Below are 20,069 nucleotides of genomic sequence, written 5' to 3'. Positions count from 1 at the left end.
CAGGATTGTGCCTGAGTTCAGCAGGCAGTGTTGAGCAGATGGGTTCTCCTCCATGCAGTGCCTCAAACAGGGCCAGAGGCCTTTCCCAGTCATGGACCCTCAGAATACTTTGTCATTCATCACTCAACTCCAAAGGATGACGCTGCATCTTAAAATAAGTCTTATCCTCAAAAGGTAATCACAAAGTCCAGCAGAAGAATATTTTTAAAGCACACTATCTTTGGAGGAAGGTCACAAATACCCAGAGAAATCTGTGTAGACAAAATGAGGACCAGAGTTACTTACAAGAGACAAGAAAGCTGTGCACACTGATATAAAAATAAGTTTTAATAACAAGAGGAATTCTCTTGTCTTATGAACGGGTCAGAAGGGCAGCGGTCTCTCGGAATCTCATGGCATATGGAAGCCCAGTAATGAACGTTATTAGGATGATAAAAGGACTGACCTTTGGCTAATAACATCCCAACAAATGCATTCAGGGCTCGGATTTCAAGCTTTTATGAAACAGAGACTTTACGTTAATGTGTGCATTGTTCCTGGGGGGAGGAGGAGGTGTGCAGAAAGAAAGGTTCCCTGAACACACAAGGAAAGGATGCCTGGGTTCCAGGAAAGGATTGCTGCTGAGACCAAAATATGCAGGATTCAGGAGGGGAAGAATTAAGAGACCCTTTAATAAGATCTCTCTAATGTGTAACACAGATCCCTTTGTGCCCAATAGGATTCACCTCACAGAGACTGAAATAGCACACACACCTCAGATGTGATGTGCAGAGTCTGAGCAGACGTCCAGGACAGAGTCCTTGGCTCAAAACTTCTGCAGGAAGAAACAAATCCCTATAGATGGTTACAGTTGTTCCCTCCATAAATGGTTTGTGTTCCACAGAACTCATTCCAGTGCTCATCTCCAGTTCCTCTCTGCTTACTTTAGGACATCAGCCTGCAGCTTCCCCAGATCAAACCTCTCCCAGTCCCATGGACAACTCAACTCCAGGCTGAGTTCATTGAGAAACTCTCACCCTTGGAAGCAGGACTGGCTTTTAAATATGCACACAAATTTCAGGGAAAGGTTACATTAATAGAGGTATAAAGAGTGATGTCACTGTTTTGAAATATTTTACCTGTTTCATGCACCAGAATAAAACCAGGAAGGAAGATTGCTGGTTCTTAGCTCAGATACAAAAATGAGAATGTTTTAATTCGGACCTAAAAAGAGACAAAACCTCAGCAATGATGCAAAAAGGTCTTGTGCTTATGGAAAAGCTAAACCAAACTGCTCTGGAGCAAGGGATCCCAACCTGGAGAGGCTGACAATGCTGCGTGAGAGGTTTCCCTTGGAAGGATATTGAAAGTCTGAAATTTAATAGAGAAAAACAATTCAGATCTGCTAGGCTTCAAGCAAGTCGAGGGTACATTAAGTCCTTGCTGTAATGTAAAATTAACTTATTTAGGGAAGAATTTAAGTGCTACTTAAAGTACTGAAACCACTGACTGTAGATAATATTTCAGAAGCCAGCAGAAAGCAACTTAGGAGACTTTTTGCTCTCTCACCTCAAATTTAAAAAAAAAAAACCACTAAAAAGCAAAGCAGCAGGCCACTCATCTCAGTTTTCACAGCTTTATACACCAGCCTGGAGAACTTGTAGTTATAAGAGGAATTACAGAGCAACACAGGCATGCACACAATGATTTATTGCACGTCTTGCCTGCCCAGTGGCGCAGAGAAGCAAGAGAGATGTGGATTATATACTGCACAATTTTAATTCTCCCATCCAGTAAACACAGCAAATATGAGTACAGCCTGTTCCCATTTAATGGAAGGATCCTTTGCTATTTGGGCATGATGCTGCTTACATCAAATTTGGTGGAAAGTTTTGTTGAGACTTGTATGAATAAGAAGGGATTGCTCTCTCATGAAAACAGGTGATTGATCCTTCCACTGCAGAGTAAAAATCTACATGGAAATGGCTTTGAAAAGTGATGGCAGTACTACAGCCTGAGTCTGAACATCCCTGCCTACACGGCTTTGAGGCACCACTTCCACCACAGGGCTCAGGGGAGAAGGGCCTTTTGGAAAACTTCCATTTGGACAATGCTGGAATCTAGGAAAATGTATACCCAGGCAAAAAGATTTTTTTAAAAAATAGGCAGCTTTGTACCAACTGGTTTGGAATTTAATGGGAATTTTCACTCATGAGCTCAAAGGTAAACGAGTGATCAGCTTCAGGTGCATGCTTGAGGCTCCCTAAAAGCCTTGAGGAGCAATTGTGACATCTCCTTTTGCACTGCTGGAGAAGTGCTCCTCACAGGAGCAGGCTGCCTGGTGCTGCCAGCAATAATGCCACCATTCTGTACATGACAAATGTCACAGAAATTAACCTTTTGCCTTTGAGAATCACTCCTCTTCCCAGGAACTACTTCAAAACATTCTGTTCCACATTTCAGCCACAGATTTCTCAGAAATGCCTCTTCACTGCTGCTTTGCACAGATATCTCAGCTTGTTCCCATAAGGGGGCTCAACACACAGAGCTTACTTCTCCTGTGGCCTCTTCAGGCATTCCAAAGGAAAAATAAAAGGGCAGACATGAAGCACTTTCTCATTCTCTAAAAGGACAGAGTCACACTCCCCACTGCTCCTTCCCCACTGCCTGTCTCAAAGACAAAACCTCCACTTTTAAATCAAACTGAAGAAAACATTTGATATCCTGGTCTGGGAAAAGCTCACGCTGAAGCCAGCAGGAATCTTTCCACCAATTGCAGGAACAATTGAAGTAAATCACTGCCAAACTATGAACTCTACCCTAAGTGGTCTTCGTTTTCTCATTGCTTTTTGTTTATTTCAAACTTGAGCTGAAACTAGTGTTCTCAAGGAAAAGCACAGCTACCTTTCCCTCTGTGCCACTTGTACAGGTAGCACAGCCAAGTCCCCTGTTTGTCACTCACTCCTGCAGCTCCCCCACACCCTGGGCTCCATGAAGTGTTTGCAGCTCAGCCCCCTGCTCCAGGAGAGTGGAGGGAGATCAGAAACCTGACTTGACACCTGAGCTAAGAGGAAACCTTACTCTGCTGCCTGGCAATGCATTTAATTAAAGCAGGGCTGGATGGCAATGTGGAGATTTAGTTTCTTAAGCTGCTGAACTTCCCCTTGCATGAAACCCTTATGGCTTCCTGTGTCCTTTTGATGCTAAGATATGGCCAAGATCCCTGTCAAGTAATAAAGCAGAACCCAGTGTTCTGCTTATGGAAGTTAAAATCAGCAATTTAACTTCTGAGATCAAAAAGCAAATCCACCTCCCTGACCAAGCCCTCCAGAATTCCCAGAGGCCCCACAGACAGTCCCCAATTAAGGAGTCATCCTCTCTTTAATCAGGTGGGCTCCTCCTTCCTAATCAGATCGCTCTGCTGCTCACTGACAAGTTCTGCACAGATAATACTCTGCTGCCATCCACCAGCTCTTCATGCAAAGCAGCTGAGACAAATTAGGAAGACAAAGTTGTTAACAAAATAATTACACTAATATTCAAAGCAGTTACAGCATCAGGAAAAGGTACAGAAAAATGAAGCCACCTAAGAAAAATGTTTACCTGTTTATGCCAGGATTTAGGTTAAACACACAAAGATGACACCTTTGGGTCAGAAAACTGAATTTGACCATTATTACTGCAAAATACACACCATGCAATCTTTTAACAGTCAAGCCCAAGTGCATGAATCCTTAAGGAGCACAGGTGGGTGGTCAGGAGAGAAGTGGGGGAGTTGTACTTTTGCTTTGGTTTTGGGGGTTGCTTTTTCCCCTTATTTTAGGTTTTAAGCCAAAGCAGATTTTTCTAGCACTGCTTCAGAAAGCAGAGTTCTCCTGCAAACTCAGTATTAGATGTGTGTTTTGCTGGATGAACAAAATTAGATTTTATTTAAAGTGTGGGACAATGAAATAACACTTCAGTTTCATTTCCTTTTATAACTGCTCCTGGTTGGATTTCAAACACTGGGAGAATATGGGCACAGAGGACCTCAGTTACAAAAACCCAACATTTTAATTAACTGCTTTACTGCAGACAGGGAATTCTGCAAAAATTCCCATCAGTATTCAGAAGCCTATTAAAAATAATCTACATTTTATGCCTAAACTGATTAGTATCTGTTTCATTGTGGTATATGAGTACAGATATATTACTTTTTTTTTTTTCCCCCTCCCTTAATTCCAAATGATGCCTTTGGTTTACCCTCTCAAGTTTATATTAGACTGTTGCTTCCCAAGAAAAAACAGAATTTGGTTTGCAACTGGAGTTGGCGCTACCAATAACCACCACCCAGCTGGGGAGCAGTGGCTGTTTGTGCCCCACAGCTCAATCCCCTGCAGCAGGAACCCCCACACCTGGGCTGAGTGGTTCCACAGGAACAGGTTTGTGCTTCCAGCCAGGTCAGACAGAGTTCTCCAATTGAAGCAGAAGAGGAAGCAAGTCAGAAATTGGCATTTGTGTTACTTTCCCCACTGCTCCTTTATGAGCAACCAGCAAACCCCCAATTTAAAGCTGCCAATCCTGCAGGAACTGTCCCCCAGAGAGCCCCCAGAGCCTGCAGGAGCAGGAGGTTCCTGACCTGGATCATGTAGAGCTGGGCGATGCGATATTCTTCCACGCTCATCGGGAGAGGAATGCGATATTCCTTTATGAGCATTTTGGATACAAAAATCTCTTGGCTGCTCAGAAACACAATCCAAAAGCTTTTAGTAAAGGCTCCTTAAATAATGGCAAGGAAATGCATCGAGGATCCCTGAAACAGACAGAAAGGAGGGGGGAGGAAAGAGAGAAGTGGTTATTTTCCATTCTTACGACAGAACATCCTATTTAGGAAAAAAAACCCCAAAAACAAACAACAACAGGCAAACATTAATTTTCGTAATAGTTATAAGCATAATAGCAGAGAGAAGAATCCCTGGAGTGCTACCAGACCTTTGATATCAAATTGAACAGAATCTTTCAGAAGAATTTTGATTTGCTTCAGGGGATACCATCAAAGCTATTACTCTCCTGACCTTTGCCATAGTATCAATCAGACTTTCATATGCAACAGCATCTCCACGGAAGAGATGTGACAAAAGCTCCAAATGAATAGGCAGATCTGCTGCTGCCCACAGTCTCCAGTGTCAGCCACACACTGGAGATGCATCCTCTCAAAAGCATCAGGTTTTATCCTCTCAAATTCATTTAGCAGCAAGAAAGAGCAATTATTCAACTTCCTCAGCCCTCAGCAACAATCTGATGAAGAAAGACCATTGGATTCTAAGAATAAAGACAGCAGAAATGTACATTTTTCCCCTGCTTTATTCTGAATTATAGTCTTGGTAGGACCCTTTCTTTTTGCACCTCCAAAACTGTCTGCTGGCAAGATCCTCCTGTCACTTCTGTCAATGTCAGGCTCATTTTTACACTCCCACTGCATGAGCATACAGTCAAAGATCAAACTGCAACAGAGAAAAATTCCATTGTACCCCACCTCAAGGCACTGTAACAGAATTACTAGTTAAGAATTCAGGGAATACAGCATTTACTACACCATGGTTAAAGCAGGAACTTTTCAAATACCTTTAATACCCCCTATGGACTGTGGATAAAGACAATAACTCTATGTAAGGAAGACTGTGAGGGGAAGAGGACACAAGAAGCAAAGTCAGCCTGGGCAGGATCTGGTGATGGCTCTCACAGCACACAAACCATTCACTGGGCTCCTTCTTGTCACCCAATTCCACCTTTCTGCTGTGCCTGCTTATTGGACATCTTCAGAGAGAGCTGCGGGAGCCAAACCAGCCCCAAGCCCTGTGACTGGTGAAAACAAGCAAGAGAATAAACCCAACCAATTTATCTTGTGGATTAAACCACGACGTGGGAATCAGGAAACCGCAGTGCTATCAACAGCCCTTAGTGCCAGTCGGTGTTTGCACAACACTTCACCAACCTTTTACGAGGTTTAGAGAGGCTCAAGCACATGTCCCTAGTCACAGAGCAGCCAGGGACAACATTCAGTGTTTAAACCCAGGTTTCCTGTGATGGCTCTGCCCTGGGCACACGTGGGGACACTGCTTGGGGACACAGCCCAGGGGACACCCAGCCCCATGCCATGGTGCACCCAGCTTGCCTCCCTGGGACTGCCACATTTCCAACCTGGCACCAAAGCAAATCCACCCCGGACGAACTCTTCTGGAATAGGGATCTGTCTGCTGCTGCATCATCTAAACAATTTATTTCCAAATTCAATTCTCTGCTGCATTTTATTGCTGTCAGAGCAATCTGTGCCCGTGGAGGGGAGGATAAAAAAGTCTCTGCTATGGCAAGGCCCGTAGAGAATAATTCTGGGAAAACTCTGCTTCCCTACACTGCCGGGCTCTGCACAGAAGTGTGTGCATCCATACACACATCCAGGATTTCCTCCATCAAACTAATCCTCCAGAACAGGTGAAGATAATCTCATTAAGTGGTTTTTAATTAGTGTCATGGCAAGGAACAACAGTTACCAGGCACAGGATGGATCTCAAGGACCAGATCAGCAATGGTGCAACTCCAGGATCCCAACTCTTGGAGCTGATGGCAGTGGGAGACTCAGCTGCACATCTTGAGCAGTTTGTTGTGCTTTAGAGATCTTTGAAAATTAGATTTAAAAGCTTCTCCCCTTGTTCCCCAAATGCTCTGAAAGTGATTCTGCTCCATCAGAAGGGCATCAGTCACATCTGTCCTTGCCACTTGCTAAAAATGGGATATTTCTATTGATTGGAAGAGATTAATAAAACAAAACATGGAACCTGAAAAGCAGTAAAATGGCAAAAAACCAGTACCAACATGGAAAAAATGTGTTTACAATGAAGTGCCAGTCAGGTAATAATTCAGATGGCTGAGACACAAGAGGTTTATTTTATTACAGACTAAAAATCCCAACATTTTGGTCCCAAGCAGGCACAGCAGCAGCCTTGGCATGTGGAGTCTGTCTGGTCACAGCACTGGCTCCTGCTCCAGCTTCCTGCTCAGCTTTTATGGGAGCTGAGGGTTCAGCATGAACCCTCCTGCAGGTTTCTCCTTCCCTGTGGTCAGTGATTAAAAAGCAGCATTTGGGCTCAGCACACAGGAGTGCAGGCAGCAGCAGACCCTGATTATGTGGCCCACTCCAGCTACTGCAACCACCCCCTGAGGGTTGGGTAGAAAACAACCCTGGGAGCACAATGGGCAACACCATGGAGCAAATCCCAACCTCAGCCAAGGGAAAAGCACCTGAGATCAGCAGCCTGACACTGAAGGAGGCACAAAGAGAACAAACCTGACTTTTTTGCCTGGTTTTTAGCCAGACCAGCAAAGAAAAGTGAATTATCGAGGTACGTTTGCAGCTTGGGTTGTCTTTGAGTTGACAAGAACCTGTTCTTACCCTTGCAAGAGCAGTGGAGCCCAGGTATCACCATGAAATAAAAACATGGGATTTCACCAAATTCAGATCAAGGGGAACACCATTCCAGGTGGGACAGAGGTGACAAAATGGCCCTTTCAGACAACTCACTGAAGACAGTGGCCTCCTTCCAAAATCCTGGGATTTCATAGAGAATCAAAGACCACTCATTGTATTGTGTAAACAAAACAGAGAAGTTTGCCTGCAGAAACGATGGGAGAAAGGAAAAAGTGCTTCTGGAAGCAGGGGAGCCAGCACACAGCTCTGCAAAAGGGGTGTCAAAACCCCAGCTGTGTCCATGGCACTCTCTGCCCCCAGCCCATTGCTGGAAGCAGCCAGAGGTGTTGGAGCTGCTCCACGTGCTGGGATTAGCAAACAGCCAGGGTTTCACCACTGGATTTTGGCTACACCAAGCTGGACTTTCCATGGATTTGCCAAACCCCTGTGGCTGCACAACTGGAAGATCCAGAGGCTGTTTGCAAAGCTCAGCCTGCAGCTGGCTTCCCAGCAAGAGGCAAGCACAGTGACGCAGGACATTTCCAGACTGGCTGCTGCTGCTGCTCCAGCCAAGTGGCACATTTGTACAGCCCCTTATTCAATTTATACCCTGAGCTGTAGTAACTGGGAGAGCCAGGCGCATAATTTTATACCTCAATTATTTTAAAATCAGGTTCTCAAAGCATCATAATTATGCTGCAGAGTCAATATCCTGCTGAGATGAGTCAGGTCCACCTCTGAGCCATTGCTCCAGGCTGTCTAAAGGCTCATGCACAGCCTGCTGCTTTTACTTCCAATTTTAACAGTCTCCCTCACAACAACAAACTCCCTAAAAAAAGTGCCCGTGCTTTAAAATCAGGGGAGGATGATCTGGATCTGCAGAAGCTGAATAGACCAAAAGACCCAGCAGAATCTCTCCATTTAACCCATGAACTTGGTTCACTTTGGGAGTGTCTGGGCAGCCTCCCTGGTACTAAGGGAGGTAGCAAAGGGCTGATAACAACTGACAGCTCGTAATTAAGGAGTAAGTTCAGTGTGTGAAGGGTGGTTAAACTGCACTACTGGAATGCTGGAGGCCAAATCCCAGCCAGGCTTCCCAGGCTAGCCCTGAGGAGATGGAATCTGAGTGTGACAGCAGAAATTCCAGCTCCTCGAGGGGTTCAGGGCAGCAGAACCACTCATGCTGTGGGCTCAGGCTACAAAAGAGCTGTTATGACTCTTCCCAGCTGTCACCTCAATGACAAATTTTGACCAGCTCACTTTTTCCATGCTCAGACTGCTGAGCAGAGGCTTTTCAGGGCTGCAGTGAGCAACGCCCCAGCAGCAGGAACCCACCTCAGGCCATGGCTGCTGCTTTCCTTTTCCAACAGACACGAGAGAGAGCACCTGTAATGAGCATTTTCCAGCCTCACAAAGGAGGTTCATTTTATGCCATTATAAAGTTAAAAGGAAAACCCATCGTGGAGGCTCACACAGCAGCGGGTAGCAGAAGCAGGTCCCAGCCCCAGGTCTCAGGTTCTCATCACCCACTGCCTGCTCAGGGCTGTGCTCTCTGTAGAAGCTGAGAAAAGTCTCCTCTATGAAAGAGCACACTTGTCAGCTAAGGATTGATGTTCTTGACTCAGGTGTTGAACATTTTTCCCTGCAATATTTTCACATCACCAAGAAATTTAAGATAATTAACAGAAACAACTGTAAGAAAACCAAGCCAAACCTGTAACAGCAAAAGGCAAAGGCATTAGCTGAAGACCTCACCTACCTTCCTAAAGACCTTCCTTAGGCTTTCTACATCGCCTTTATCCCCCAAGAAGATGCTTCCTTGAAGAAAGCAATATCAAAGAGATGTCAGCACTGATCCCAAGTGGATCAAACACTTGGACTTTGGAAGCAACACCAGGCTTAGCAGCCCAGCCACCTTTCCTCTCCTGCAGAGCTCCCTGGAGGAGGTCACTATGTCTCCCATGACTGGAAGCGCTGCATCCTTACTGTGCTGGGATTTATTTACGCCTTTAGAAGCTGCAGCATAAATGGGAAATAGAATTCCAGGGCCTAAGTCAGCAGTTTTCAAAGGCAGCCTCGGGCTCACACCTTGATTAATGCAGCAGTTTCCCTCCTGGCCCAGAGCAGTCTTGCTCAGCTTTGTCTGTCCAGAGTGGCACTGCTGCAAAGACCATTCCCTGTCACTGTGATCCTGCTTGCCCACAGTGTCCCTGCCTCTCAGAAGCTTTCCACGAGTATCTACAGAGCCTGGTTGTCAAGCCTTGCTCAGCCCTCACTCACCAGCCTTGCCTGCCCAACCCTCTGCAGGAGCTGTGGCACACACGGCCCTGGATCCACCCCAGGGACCAGCACAGCCTGGCATTTGTCCTGCCCACATCCCACTGCTGGCTCCACGGGAACGAGACAGGACAGAGAGGAACTTCTTGGTTTGTGAGTGCTCAGCACACTCTAGGCTGGAGTGGAAGTGTCACTATGAGTCTCTCATGACTGATCACTGCTCTGTAAAGGTCAGGGGCAAACACAATTAATGAGGCTCTTCCAAGGAGATGAATAACGAGTGCTCATATTTTACCATTCCCTTCTCTCCCCTCCTCACCCAACCCCACCAAAGTGATCTCTCCACTGGGACTGTTTCAAGCCATATCCACATTGGAAGGTCAAAAAGCCTCAGCATTTCTATTTAGTAGTTTTGTGGCCACAAACCACTCATCACTACTCTCAAAACTGTCTCTCTCACACACACACACGCACTAAACTGAAGAGAGAGAACAAGGCTTTGAAAATCAGCAGTTTTCAGTTTTCATAGTGTGGGTTGTACCTGCTCACTGACAGCTAAGCAGATTTAAAAACTCATCAGGCCTGGGGGAAAAAAGAAAAAACTGATCAAAAGTTAAAGCTCCTTAAAAGTGCACAGTTCACACACTCTGGCTCCAAGGCCACTGTGTCAGTGTGTGACTCTGGGCGGGGTCGTTCATCCTAATCCCCCATCTCATCTGTCACATCTTCAGAGAGAAAAATTACCATGCAGATGTTTGCACAGCCCAGTTCCATGACTGAGCTCAGATCCCATCCCACAGTGAATCAGCAGCTCGTGAACAAGTGCACAACTACAGTGAGTGTGCACGAGTGTGAGTGTGAGAGTGACCCAGCCACGCTCTGGGTGTTGTTCAGCCCTCCCAGCCCATTGGGGTGATCCCAGGGTGATCCCACTGGAGAGGTTTGTCCCATTCCAGCCCTCCTGGGCCCAGGGGCTGCTGTGCAGGGGCAGAGCCAGAGTCCTTGCAGTGCTGGAGCAGCAGGAGCTCCCCGTGGGGCTGGCCCCTGCCTGCAGCACAGCCAGGGCACAAGGCAAGCACAAGCATTTGTGAAAATCACCTTTCCCAGGTGTGAAAATCACCTTTCCCAGGTGTAGGGAGAGCTCCAGAGCCCTCGGAGGCAGCAGCACAGCGAGGGGCTGAGGACAAACACTGCCCCTTGGTAAGACAGGGTGAACAAGTTGCATTTCCAGTACTTGATCTTTTTGCCATTATTAGATCCAATTTGACGTCACTTATAGAATTTAAGAGCTCATTGTAAAGTAGACGTTTATTACAACTGAAGGATGGAAGCAGTCCAAATGCAATATAGCGACACTGGAGCTATTAAATCTTGTTAGAGTTCACTGGGCAGCCAAATACTGGCTTGAAGCAACGTGAGGAGAAGGGGAGGGGGGAAAGTAACACCACAGCAAAGCGTGCACAACAACACCCATCACCTTTTCTGCTTCAACATTCTCGGGTATTGTGCTGGTTTTTTGTACTTTCCAGTCCTATTACTCCTTCAGCACCGGGCAGAGGAAAAACCGACTCCCTTCCTTCTGCTTTGTGAGTGATGGTGTGGTGCAAGGCCAGCCAGCCCTCCCCAGCACACAGGGACTCCGGGGGGATCAGGTGAAGTCCATCAGCTGAACTTTGGTTGGAAAATTAACATTTCAAGTCCTGCCGTGCCTGGAGGTTATGCAATAACGAACTAATAAAGAAGCCATTAAAAGAACTAATAAGCACACTCGAGCCACAGATGAGTTCAGAGGGAAAGACAAACCAGCCTCTAATCCTTTTGCTGATACTGGGGATAAAGATGAATATTAAAAAGAACGCTGACATTAAGGTTTAAACGTTTCCAAGTAGTCTGCATGAGGAGAGCAGCCACAAACCCCAGTGTCCTGTGGCCAGGCTGCAGAGCCTGGTGAGCTAAAGGAACTGGGCAGATCCTGCTTTTAATGGGGCTGCTCTTAGCCCAAGACTCAGCATTATCCACTGAAAACAGGCCAACATTACACACACAAATACATAAATATAGATGTGTGATATATATATATTTATATATAGACACACATATATATAGACATACATATATAAATACACACATAGGGAAACAAAAATAAAAGCAGCACTGACAGTGTGGCAAGCACAGCATGCTGGCTGAAAACAGACTGAAATTTGCTGGCAGCTCATTAAAGTACTGTAAAGAAAAATCTATGGAATGCCACAGGCAACCAGCATGGACAGGATTTTTCTTTGGTTGGTGGCACATCCATTAGTCTGAAGGGCCACTGGCATGCAGAAGCCTGCACACTGTGGGCAGCAGTGGCAGGGAGATGGGAGGCAGGCCAAGTTTAAAAACAAAATAAGCATATCTAATTTCCCAGGTAGCCTCCCTGGGAGGTTATTGCATTTACACTTTACAGCTCCAGGTGCTGCAATCCCTCTTCTGACAGAAAGCACAAGGGAGCTTGGTGCAGTTCCCACCAGCTGGTCAAGGCTTCACTTGTATTAAGTAGTAAAATCCCAGCCACAAATCCATCCAGGCTCTTAATATCCATGTCCACACCACCCCTGTTCTCTTTCTCTCCATCAGTAGCTGCACTGGACATCACAGTTTTCTATTAAAACATCAAGAGCAGAAAGTCATGAAAACTCCCACTCTTTCATCTTACCAGTCATTAAGCATTAAAGTAAGAAATTGAGAGCAAGGAAGCTGAAATCCAAAGCTTTATGCACTTCCTGTGGCTCTTGTTCCTACCCTGCTGCACAAGGCACTTGAAAAGCACTCAGTCCCAAACCCATTACAGCCATATCCCACCTCCCCTGCAATGGCAACCACAGCACTCATTCCCCATTTTATAGCTTATTTATTCATGGGTCTTTGTGCTCATCTTTTCCAACCGACAGCCCATTTCAGGCTATTTCTCAATGTTAATTTGAATTTTTATCTCCAAATACTTGCAGATCCACTAAACCTGCTTTTGAGACACAAAAATGCAATTTTGGGATTTGAGTCAACATTGGACAGCCCGTGGATTGCTTCCTCAGTAACTCCCCATTCAAACTGAAAAGGGTCATCAACAGCTACTTCACTTTTTCAGTAGTTACAGTCCTGATGGAAAAAAACATTTTATTCCCTCACTTATGCAGATATCATGTGGAACAGGAAATGAGCATTCAAAGCTGGTTTAAAAAGACTATTTCATGGAGGGAAACATTGTACCATTGCAAAGGCAGTGTTAGAGCACTGTGTAATACTTCACACTGGTTTCATTAGGCTGAGACTTGCCTTGCCTAAGGGCAAAATGGGGATAAAGAAAATAAGTCCCACTCCATCAGAAGAAACTTGTAATGACACCTAAAATTCTTACATGGGGGAGCAAGACAGACACAGCAGTGAAGGCTGATGAAAAATGGTGCAATTGAGGTGGAAAGTACAGGGCCATTTTGCACAAGAGCAGTAAATGTTTAATATCTCTGTTGCATCTTCCATCCATAACACCAACAGATTAACAAGGTTTCTGTGGCTGGGTAATTTCTTTGGAGTTTTGATCTTGGAAATAATTACACTGAATATTTTATAAGCGCCTTTGAAAGTTTTTGTTTCTTTTTTTTTTTTAATAAAGAAAAAAGAATTGCTTGCTGCTCTCGGACTGCAGCAGGGTAATGAAAGGGCACAGCTAATCAATACCCACTTTCAGTTCATTAGTCAGCACATTTTGGGCTGCTGTTTTTTGTTCCCTTCCACCATTCCACATCCCACATATGGAGTGATGGTGCATTTTTAAAGCATCACATCTTACTGCTTTTGCAAATCATCCTTAATGCTAACCACAACATGGAACACCCAGCCTCTAAATACCACCCACACCATTTAGAGGCTTCCAGGGTGTTTCCAGCTGAGCACTTTTGCCAGCTGAGACAGAGGAGGCCCAAGTGCCAGACGAGTTCTGTTTCTCCTTTAGTCTGGGTAACAAATTGCTGGGTCATTTCTGTCCCTCACTCCTCTCTGAGAAGCCTAAAGAAGGACAAAGCTTTGTCAGCCGCTTGGACAGCCCCAGCTCGAGGACAGGCAGCTCCAGGCTCCTCTTGGGGAGCTGCTGATGCCACCAGAGCCTTGGCTTTGCCCCAGATCCAGCTGCTGCCCTGGAGCCACAGCTGCACCTCCACTACACGCAGGACCTGTGCACATGGTTCCAAAGCAGGATGCAATGGTCAGTTCAGGCAGCAGAGACCCCAGGGGTACTGCCAGGTGTTACCCACATCCCCAGCTCTCACCTCCTCCAGGAAAACCCAACATGCTCTGCCCACTCCATAAAAAATACAGCCCAAAGTACACACTGTGATCATTTAAAATAAAGCCCAAACTGGAAACTGAAACCAGGACTTATAAAAAAAAAATAAATTGGAATTCACCCAAGCCAAGGACAGGAGTGGTACCTAAGGAGACAAATGCAGGTACTGGCAAGAAAAGAAGAAACAACATTCTCTGAATCACCCACCCAGAGCAGCAGTGCCTGGCTGGGCCCAGCTGTGCTCCCTGCAGCAGCTCCCAGGGCTTGAGGGACACATTAAAGCTCTGCCCTGGCCTCAGGGACAACCATCATTATCCCTCATTTGCAGGGAAATGGAGACATAGGGAGAAAATTATCTGGTCCAATATTCAAGAGAGAATTGGTGACAGAGCAGATTCAAGACTGGATCCAACTTTTTCCACAAAATAATTTTTTATAAAGAGAGGAGGGAGTGGAGTAGCTCAAGCAAATTCAATTTTCCTGATAATTGGCACGATTCTGCAAGAAAAAAAAAGTGAAGGATTTTTTTTCTTCTTATCAACTGCCTTTCAAGATATCAGTAATTTCTGCAGAAAATAAAACAACTCTTGAAAATATCAAATTTCCCCAAGAGCCCAGAGGTTCTCAGCACACATCTCACCCCAACTCCTGCCACCCCCAGACAAGCCCTTTTCCTGCTGGAAAGCACATGGGAGCTTCGAGAACTTTGCTGTTTTGTTGAAATCTTGGGAGATGCAGTAACATGAATGAAGGCTGGCAGAGCTGCCCGAGCAGCCTGTGACACTCAGACCAGCGTGGCCAGAACCAAACAGCCACCCTCCCTCTTGAGAAGGGTTATAGACCTCCTGTTTCCACAAATGATAAGGAAAGAAACTACTCAAGATCAAAAGATGCTCAAACTCTCACTCACAACAGTATCCTCAAAACCCCATGCAAATAAACCTTGCTGGGGAAAATATTCTCAGATGTACTTAAGTGGTGCTCTGAACCCAATTTTTGCATTAATATGTTGGGCATCGCAAACCAAACTCACATTTCAGCTGTCAAATCCACAAGACAAAACTTTGAAGCAAATCCTTTGGCCTTTAATTCTGACCCATTTTGCTGAACCCCTCCCACAGCCCTTCCCACTGGTTTCAGAAAGCCAAGCTCTGGCTCCACTCAAAATTCTCTCCAGGAAACAATTCTCTTTTCCACAGAAGATTTCTGGATGTATCAAAGTATTTAACAGCCATAGAGCACATATTGTGGTTTCAGCCTGACAAAGCAAGCAGAGAACTTTCCCAAGGGTGGAATTCTCCTGTTCCTTGAGGACTCATGTGTGGTTTTGTTCCTCAAATTAAATGGGATTTCAACCTCCTCCTCCAACAAATTCAGCTTCACAAGTCCATCAGGGTGTCCTGCAACAAGGTGTCACACTGCACGTGTGGGGCAAAAGAAAGCAATTTTATGTAAATTAAAACAAAATAACAACATCTATTTTGTGACCTCCAAGACCCATTCAAACAAACTTTTCCTTTGTTCCCCAACAAATATCCAAATTGCTTCAGAATGTTCTTTTTTGAAGTGTCCCTTACAAGGCAGTGTTACAAAAGCAAGCTTACTAAGGGTTCAAACACAACATTTTTCTTTTCATGAGATGCACCATTGGATGGAAACCTTGTTGCAGCCTGGCAGCAGCTGAGGAAGCAGAGCACAGAGCAGAAAGTGTCCAAACCCCCCCGGTTCAGATTTCAGGGATGGCTCTGACCGAGCGCTGCAGTTCCCTGCCCCAGCTCCTGCCATGGCCCAGCCACTTGTTTCACACCTTGGGAATTTGTCCATCCTGGCTGAGCCAGCTCTGGCAGCTCTGGGATTGCAGGAGCACTGCACAGCCCCACATGCCCTTTGCTAAAGGGCATTACAGCTGTATTTATATCTGACATAAATCTGCTTTGTAAACAGTGACCTGATTCAGGAGCTGGGCTTTCTTAGACAGCCACATCCAGAGCTGTCACACGTGTCTGCTGCTCCTGAGGGACAGCCTCTCAAAAACCCACAGCTGGCAGGTGGGAGGCCAAAACCACCCAAAGCTGGAGGGTTTGGGATATCCATGAAGTGTAACAGAGGAGCCAAAGGACTTCAACATTCCAGCTTGATCACAACATGGCATGAAGGACAATTGGTCTGTGCAAAAAAAGCTGCCTGCAGTCTACAAGAAATGCAATAACTGAGGGACAATAAAGTTTGGATAGTTTAGTCCAAAATTCACTGCAAACGCTGGCTCACAGTCAAAACAATCAGGAGCTGAACTGAAAGTGACACTGAAGTTCTCACTCCAGGCACCGGCCCCTGTTTTCTCATCTCATTTCTATTCTTCTGTTTGCTGCCAATTCGAAGAACTGTGACCAAAAAAATCAGCCCATTAGTCTTGTTCTTAGAAGTGTTAAGCTCTTGCTTATGAAGTTAGTGTTATCCACTGAGTCCATAAATTACAGCTAAAGTACATAAGGAAGCAGTCATGACATAACCCCAATTTAATCTGAACCAGGCCACCACAGTCAAAGAAGTGTTTTTCAAAATGTTAATTAATTTTTAAAAGAATGGATCAAAGGGGGTTCTCAATTAAAAGAATACTTTAGGAGACAAGCTAGAGAGGATTGTCCACTTTATTAATACAGCAATTTAATAGCTATTCAACATGTAATAACTTCTCCTTAAAAGTCAACCCTCCCCCTTCTCCAGCAGATTAGCCACCCATTTGTCAGACACAATACAGCTTCATTAGCCTAAAAATTCCATTTCTGCTCTTCTGCAGATTTGCTTTTATTTTCCTTCTGTCAGTAAGCGAAAGTCCTGAATGACAGCAAAGTCCAGAAATCAATAACACAAACAGGGCCTTGGTCTTTCAGAGGTTCCAGAGTTTGGGAGCAGCATTCCCAGCAGGGACAGCACACACTCAACTCCTGCAAGAGCCAGGTAGGAAACCTTGGGATCAACCTAAACAACGCTGCCCAAATGCACAGCAAAGGCTCATCCATGAGCTGGGCCTTGTCTGGAAGAGCTCACAAATGAAACCTTTTCCACCCAAGGATTACCCACCAGCACCTCACAGCCTGACTGGAATTGGAGTATGTCACTGAAAAGAGGACATACGGCAATTTTACCAAAAGGTTCCCACTGCAGCCTTGAGGTTTTGGGTTAACCATTGTCATCACATGTAACACACAAGCAGATGCCTCGTTTCTGGGTGGGTGTTCAGCCAGTGCTGAGGCTCCACAGACCTGCCCAGAAGGTCTGAGCAGGTGAGAGCTCAGACAGGGACAGCAGGGACAAGTCCTGGGGCAGGGCACCAGCAACGTGCAGTTCTCAACACCTCTGAGAAATGTGCACTCAGGTGTCCTGGAGACACAGACAGGAGACACAGCAAAGCTCCTGTAAGGGCAAACCTACAACTCAATAAATCAACCAGAGGAGCCCTGAGTGCCTCACTGCTGCAGCCACAGGCAGACTCTGCATGGATTTCACTGCAGCACCAGAGCTCTAGGAAGTCCTTATTAAAAGACAACAGAAACTGAAAGAGGTTACAGCTAAGGCTAATACCACCCAAAAGCTAAAGCAAACAAAAACATTCCAGTCTAAGATTTTTCTGCAGAGACCATTCAAGCAATTCTTAAGACCATTAACAGCCCCATGCCCAGGCTCCAGTACAAATGGACACCTTTCCTCCAGCTCCTGCAATTTTCAGGAATGAATCCAGACATCAGCAGGATAGGAAGTTCAGGATATATACAGCATTAGTTTCCAAGAGAATATTTATCATGTCACGTGAGACCAGCATTTTTAGCCAACTTGGGAGAAAATAGACAAGCTGCAAAGCTGCCCCAAAAATACCAGTCACGACAATTACAAGGAAGAAACACAAAGCATAAGCAATGGCAGCACTAACAATCCATACTTTGAGTGAGAAGCTGCTAACAATTTTTTCTTAATTACACAGACCACTGCCAGAAGATTATCTCAGCTGCTCAGGTGTGCAATTCGTGTTTCTAGTTTAAAAAAAAAGAAAAGGTATCAATAATTATGTAAATCCAGGACCTTATCCTCTCTGTTCTCCCACTAAAACACAAGCTTTTGCCAAGAACCAGCTGCCCCTCCTTCCTCAGGACAGCACTATTCAGCTTCAGCATTTTTAACAAAATGGATAAAGAGTAAAACCATCCAAGAGGCAGTAAAAGCTGAACAACTTATCCTAGGCTAGAGGTGGAGAGAAAAGAGCCTGGCTGAGAGGAGCCACCCGTGGGTGAGAAGCCTCCCTGGCCACGTGTGGTGACAGTGGCTCTTCCCAAGGCACAAACCATCTCCAGCTCCTGCAATGAGTAACTGCAGGGCTTGCAGGAGTCAACAGTTGTAATAGAAGATTTATTTTTGTCACTAGAATCAGCGAGGGTGACTCACAATAGGCTCAGGGAGCCTCGTTGATGAGTTTCATTTTATACTGTCACTTTTCACCCTTGGTTCTCAGAAATACCGAGTGACAATAATGACAATAGAGTATAATAGTCCTAATTAGCTAATGGGAGAGAAAACATCCAAGCTCCAAACGAACCAGAATTGCTACTTCTAAAAATGCAGTGCAGTTGATCCCTGTTGATCTCTGAAATTAGAAGAGAAAGAAGAATAGCCATTCTCTTCTGCACATTCAGCAACAACATCCCCACAGCCCCATCAGGAGAAAGAACACGAGCAAGAGCTGTTCAGAGCCCTGGCTTCAGGATGATTTACTGCTAAATACATTAGCAGCATCCCCTGCTGACAAAATAAATGGGCCTGACTGTATCAAAAACCAAGCAAATCATTGCCTTCTCAAGCACAGGTTAATGCATTTTTTCCCAGCGATGCTAAAGAGGACAAAAGGACAATGGCAAGCTTTGAAAATGACTTGCCAACTAAGTGATGGCTCAATAATTACGTTTTGGAAAATTTTCCTTGCATCTCACTGAAGCCACTCTCAAAGCAACTGAAAGCACCCAACAAAGAGAAGCCAGTGTGAAACTTGTTCTGTTGACTTGACCAAAGCAAAGGGCTGCTCAGGACAGTGGACTTGGTAAAGTCAAATTCAGGACAACCACTACTGCTCTTTAAAGCACCAAAGTTGGTTGGAATCTTTATTTAGGACTAAAGTCCAGTAGCTTTCCTCTGAATAGGGGATCACATGGAAGCTATTTTCTTTGTGGAGGTTATTTTGAGCTGAAAATATTTTCCAGTTCCATGCTGACAGACAGATTATAAGTACACTGTTTTACAGAATAATGGACAAGTTTCTGAAGCCTGTCACAGGGGAAAGTAGAGAAAGCAGCATTTTTCTCTTTACAGTATTTATTCCTGCAGGAGTTTACTCTTTCAAAATAAGGTCATGTGCTCCTTTAGCACAAAAGGACCCAACTGAGCAGAGCACAGCTATCTGTTCCATTTGTCATCCCAGGCAAGATGAGATAATCAGATTAGCCAAACAGTTACAAATTGCACACATCTGAAGGAGAAGGAAGCAATTTTCTCATATTCCTCTCCCCAGCCATCACCTCCAAGATTTCCAAGACAGCAGTGTCAGCCTCCCTAACACTTCCCAGTGCTGAGCTCCTCCAGGATTCAGGGACAAACTCCTCTGGAAGCCCCATGTCAGCTTGTCACATTTATTGGAGAAAATGGTTTGCTGAGATGATGTGGTAAAAGCCTGCATTAATACCTCCAGCGCCATCCACACCTCCAGCAATGTTCCCTAAGAGAGTTCCTGGATTGGCTACAAAAACTCTCCTGGGAGAGGCTCCTCCACCCTCCCCACCCAAACCAACATGGTCTGGGTGCAGCCCAGGGGGTGATCCCAGGACAAAGGGGATCATTCACTGTGTTCCTGTTGCATCTTTCACCCCGAGTGGCCCAACAGCTCTTCCTGCAGAAATGCTGGCAGACCGAGGGCAAGGGCAGCACCCAGGCAGAAAGCTGTGGAGCATAAAGAGGTTTTAAAACCAGAGGAATCAGCGAAATGTGGTATTTGCACCACAGGCAGCT

At 45.4% G+C, this 20,069-nt stretch overlaps 1 protein-coding gene across 4 annotated transcripts in view; it reads right to left on the bottom strand.

Moving 5' to 3' along the window:
* Positions 1-20,069, bottom strand: part of PITPNM2 (phosphatidylinositol transfer protein membrane associated 2) — a 126,117-nt gene that overhangs the window by 59,231 nt on the left and 46,817 nt on the right. For all 4 annotated transcript variants that reach the window (XM_077187673.1, XM_054646029.2, XM_077187674.1 and 1 more), the window contains one exon: positions 4,598-4,771. In XM_077187673.1, coding sequence (XP_077043788.1) covers positions 4,598-4,675 — 78 coding nt within the window. In that variant the 5' untranslated portion in view covers positions 4,676-4,771. The remainder of the gene's footprint in view (positions 1-4,597; positions 4,772-20,069) is intronic.

Source organism: Agelaius phoeniceus, chromosome 18, assembly GCF_051311805.1.
Source record: "Agelaius phoeniceus isolate bAgePho1 chromosome 18, bAgePho1.hap1, whole genome shotgun sequence".
In the NCBI taxonomy this organism is placed as follows: Eukaryota; Metazoa; Chordata; class Aves; order Passeriformes; family Icteridae; genus Agelaius; species Agelaius phoeniceus.
Note: the sequence above shows the minus strand (reverse complement) of the source record. Positions and strands in the feature narration are given on the sequence as shown.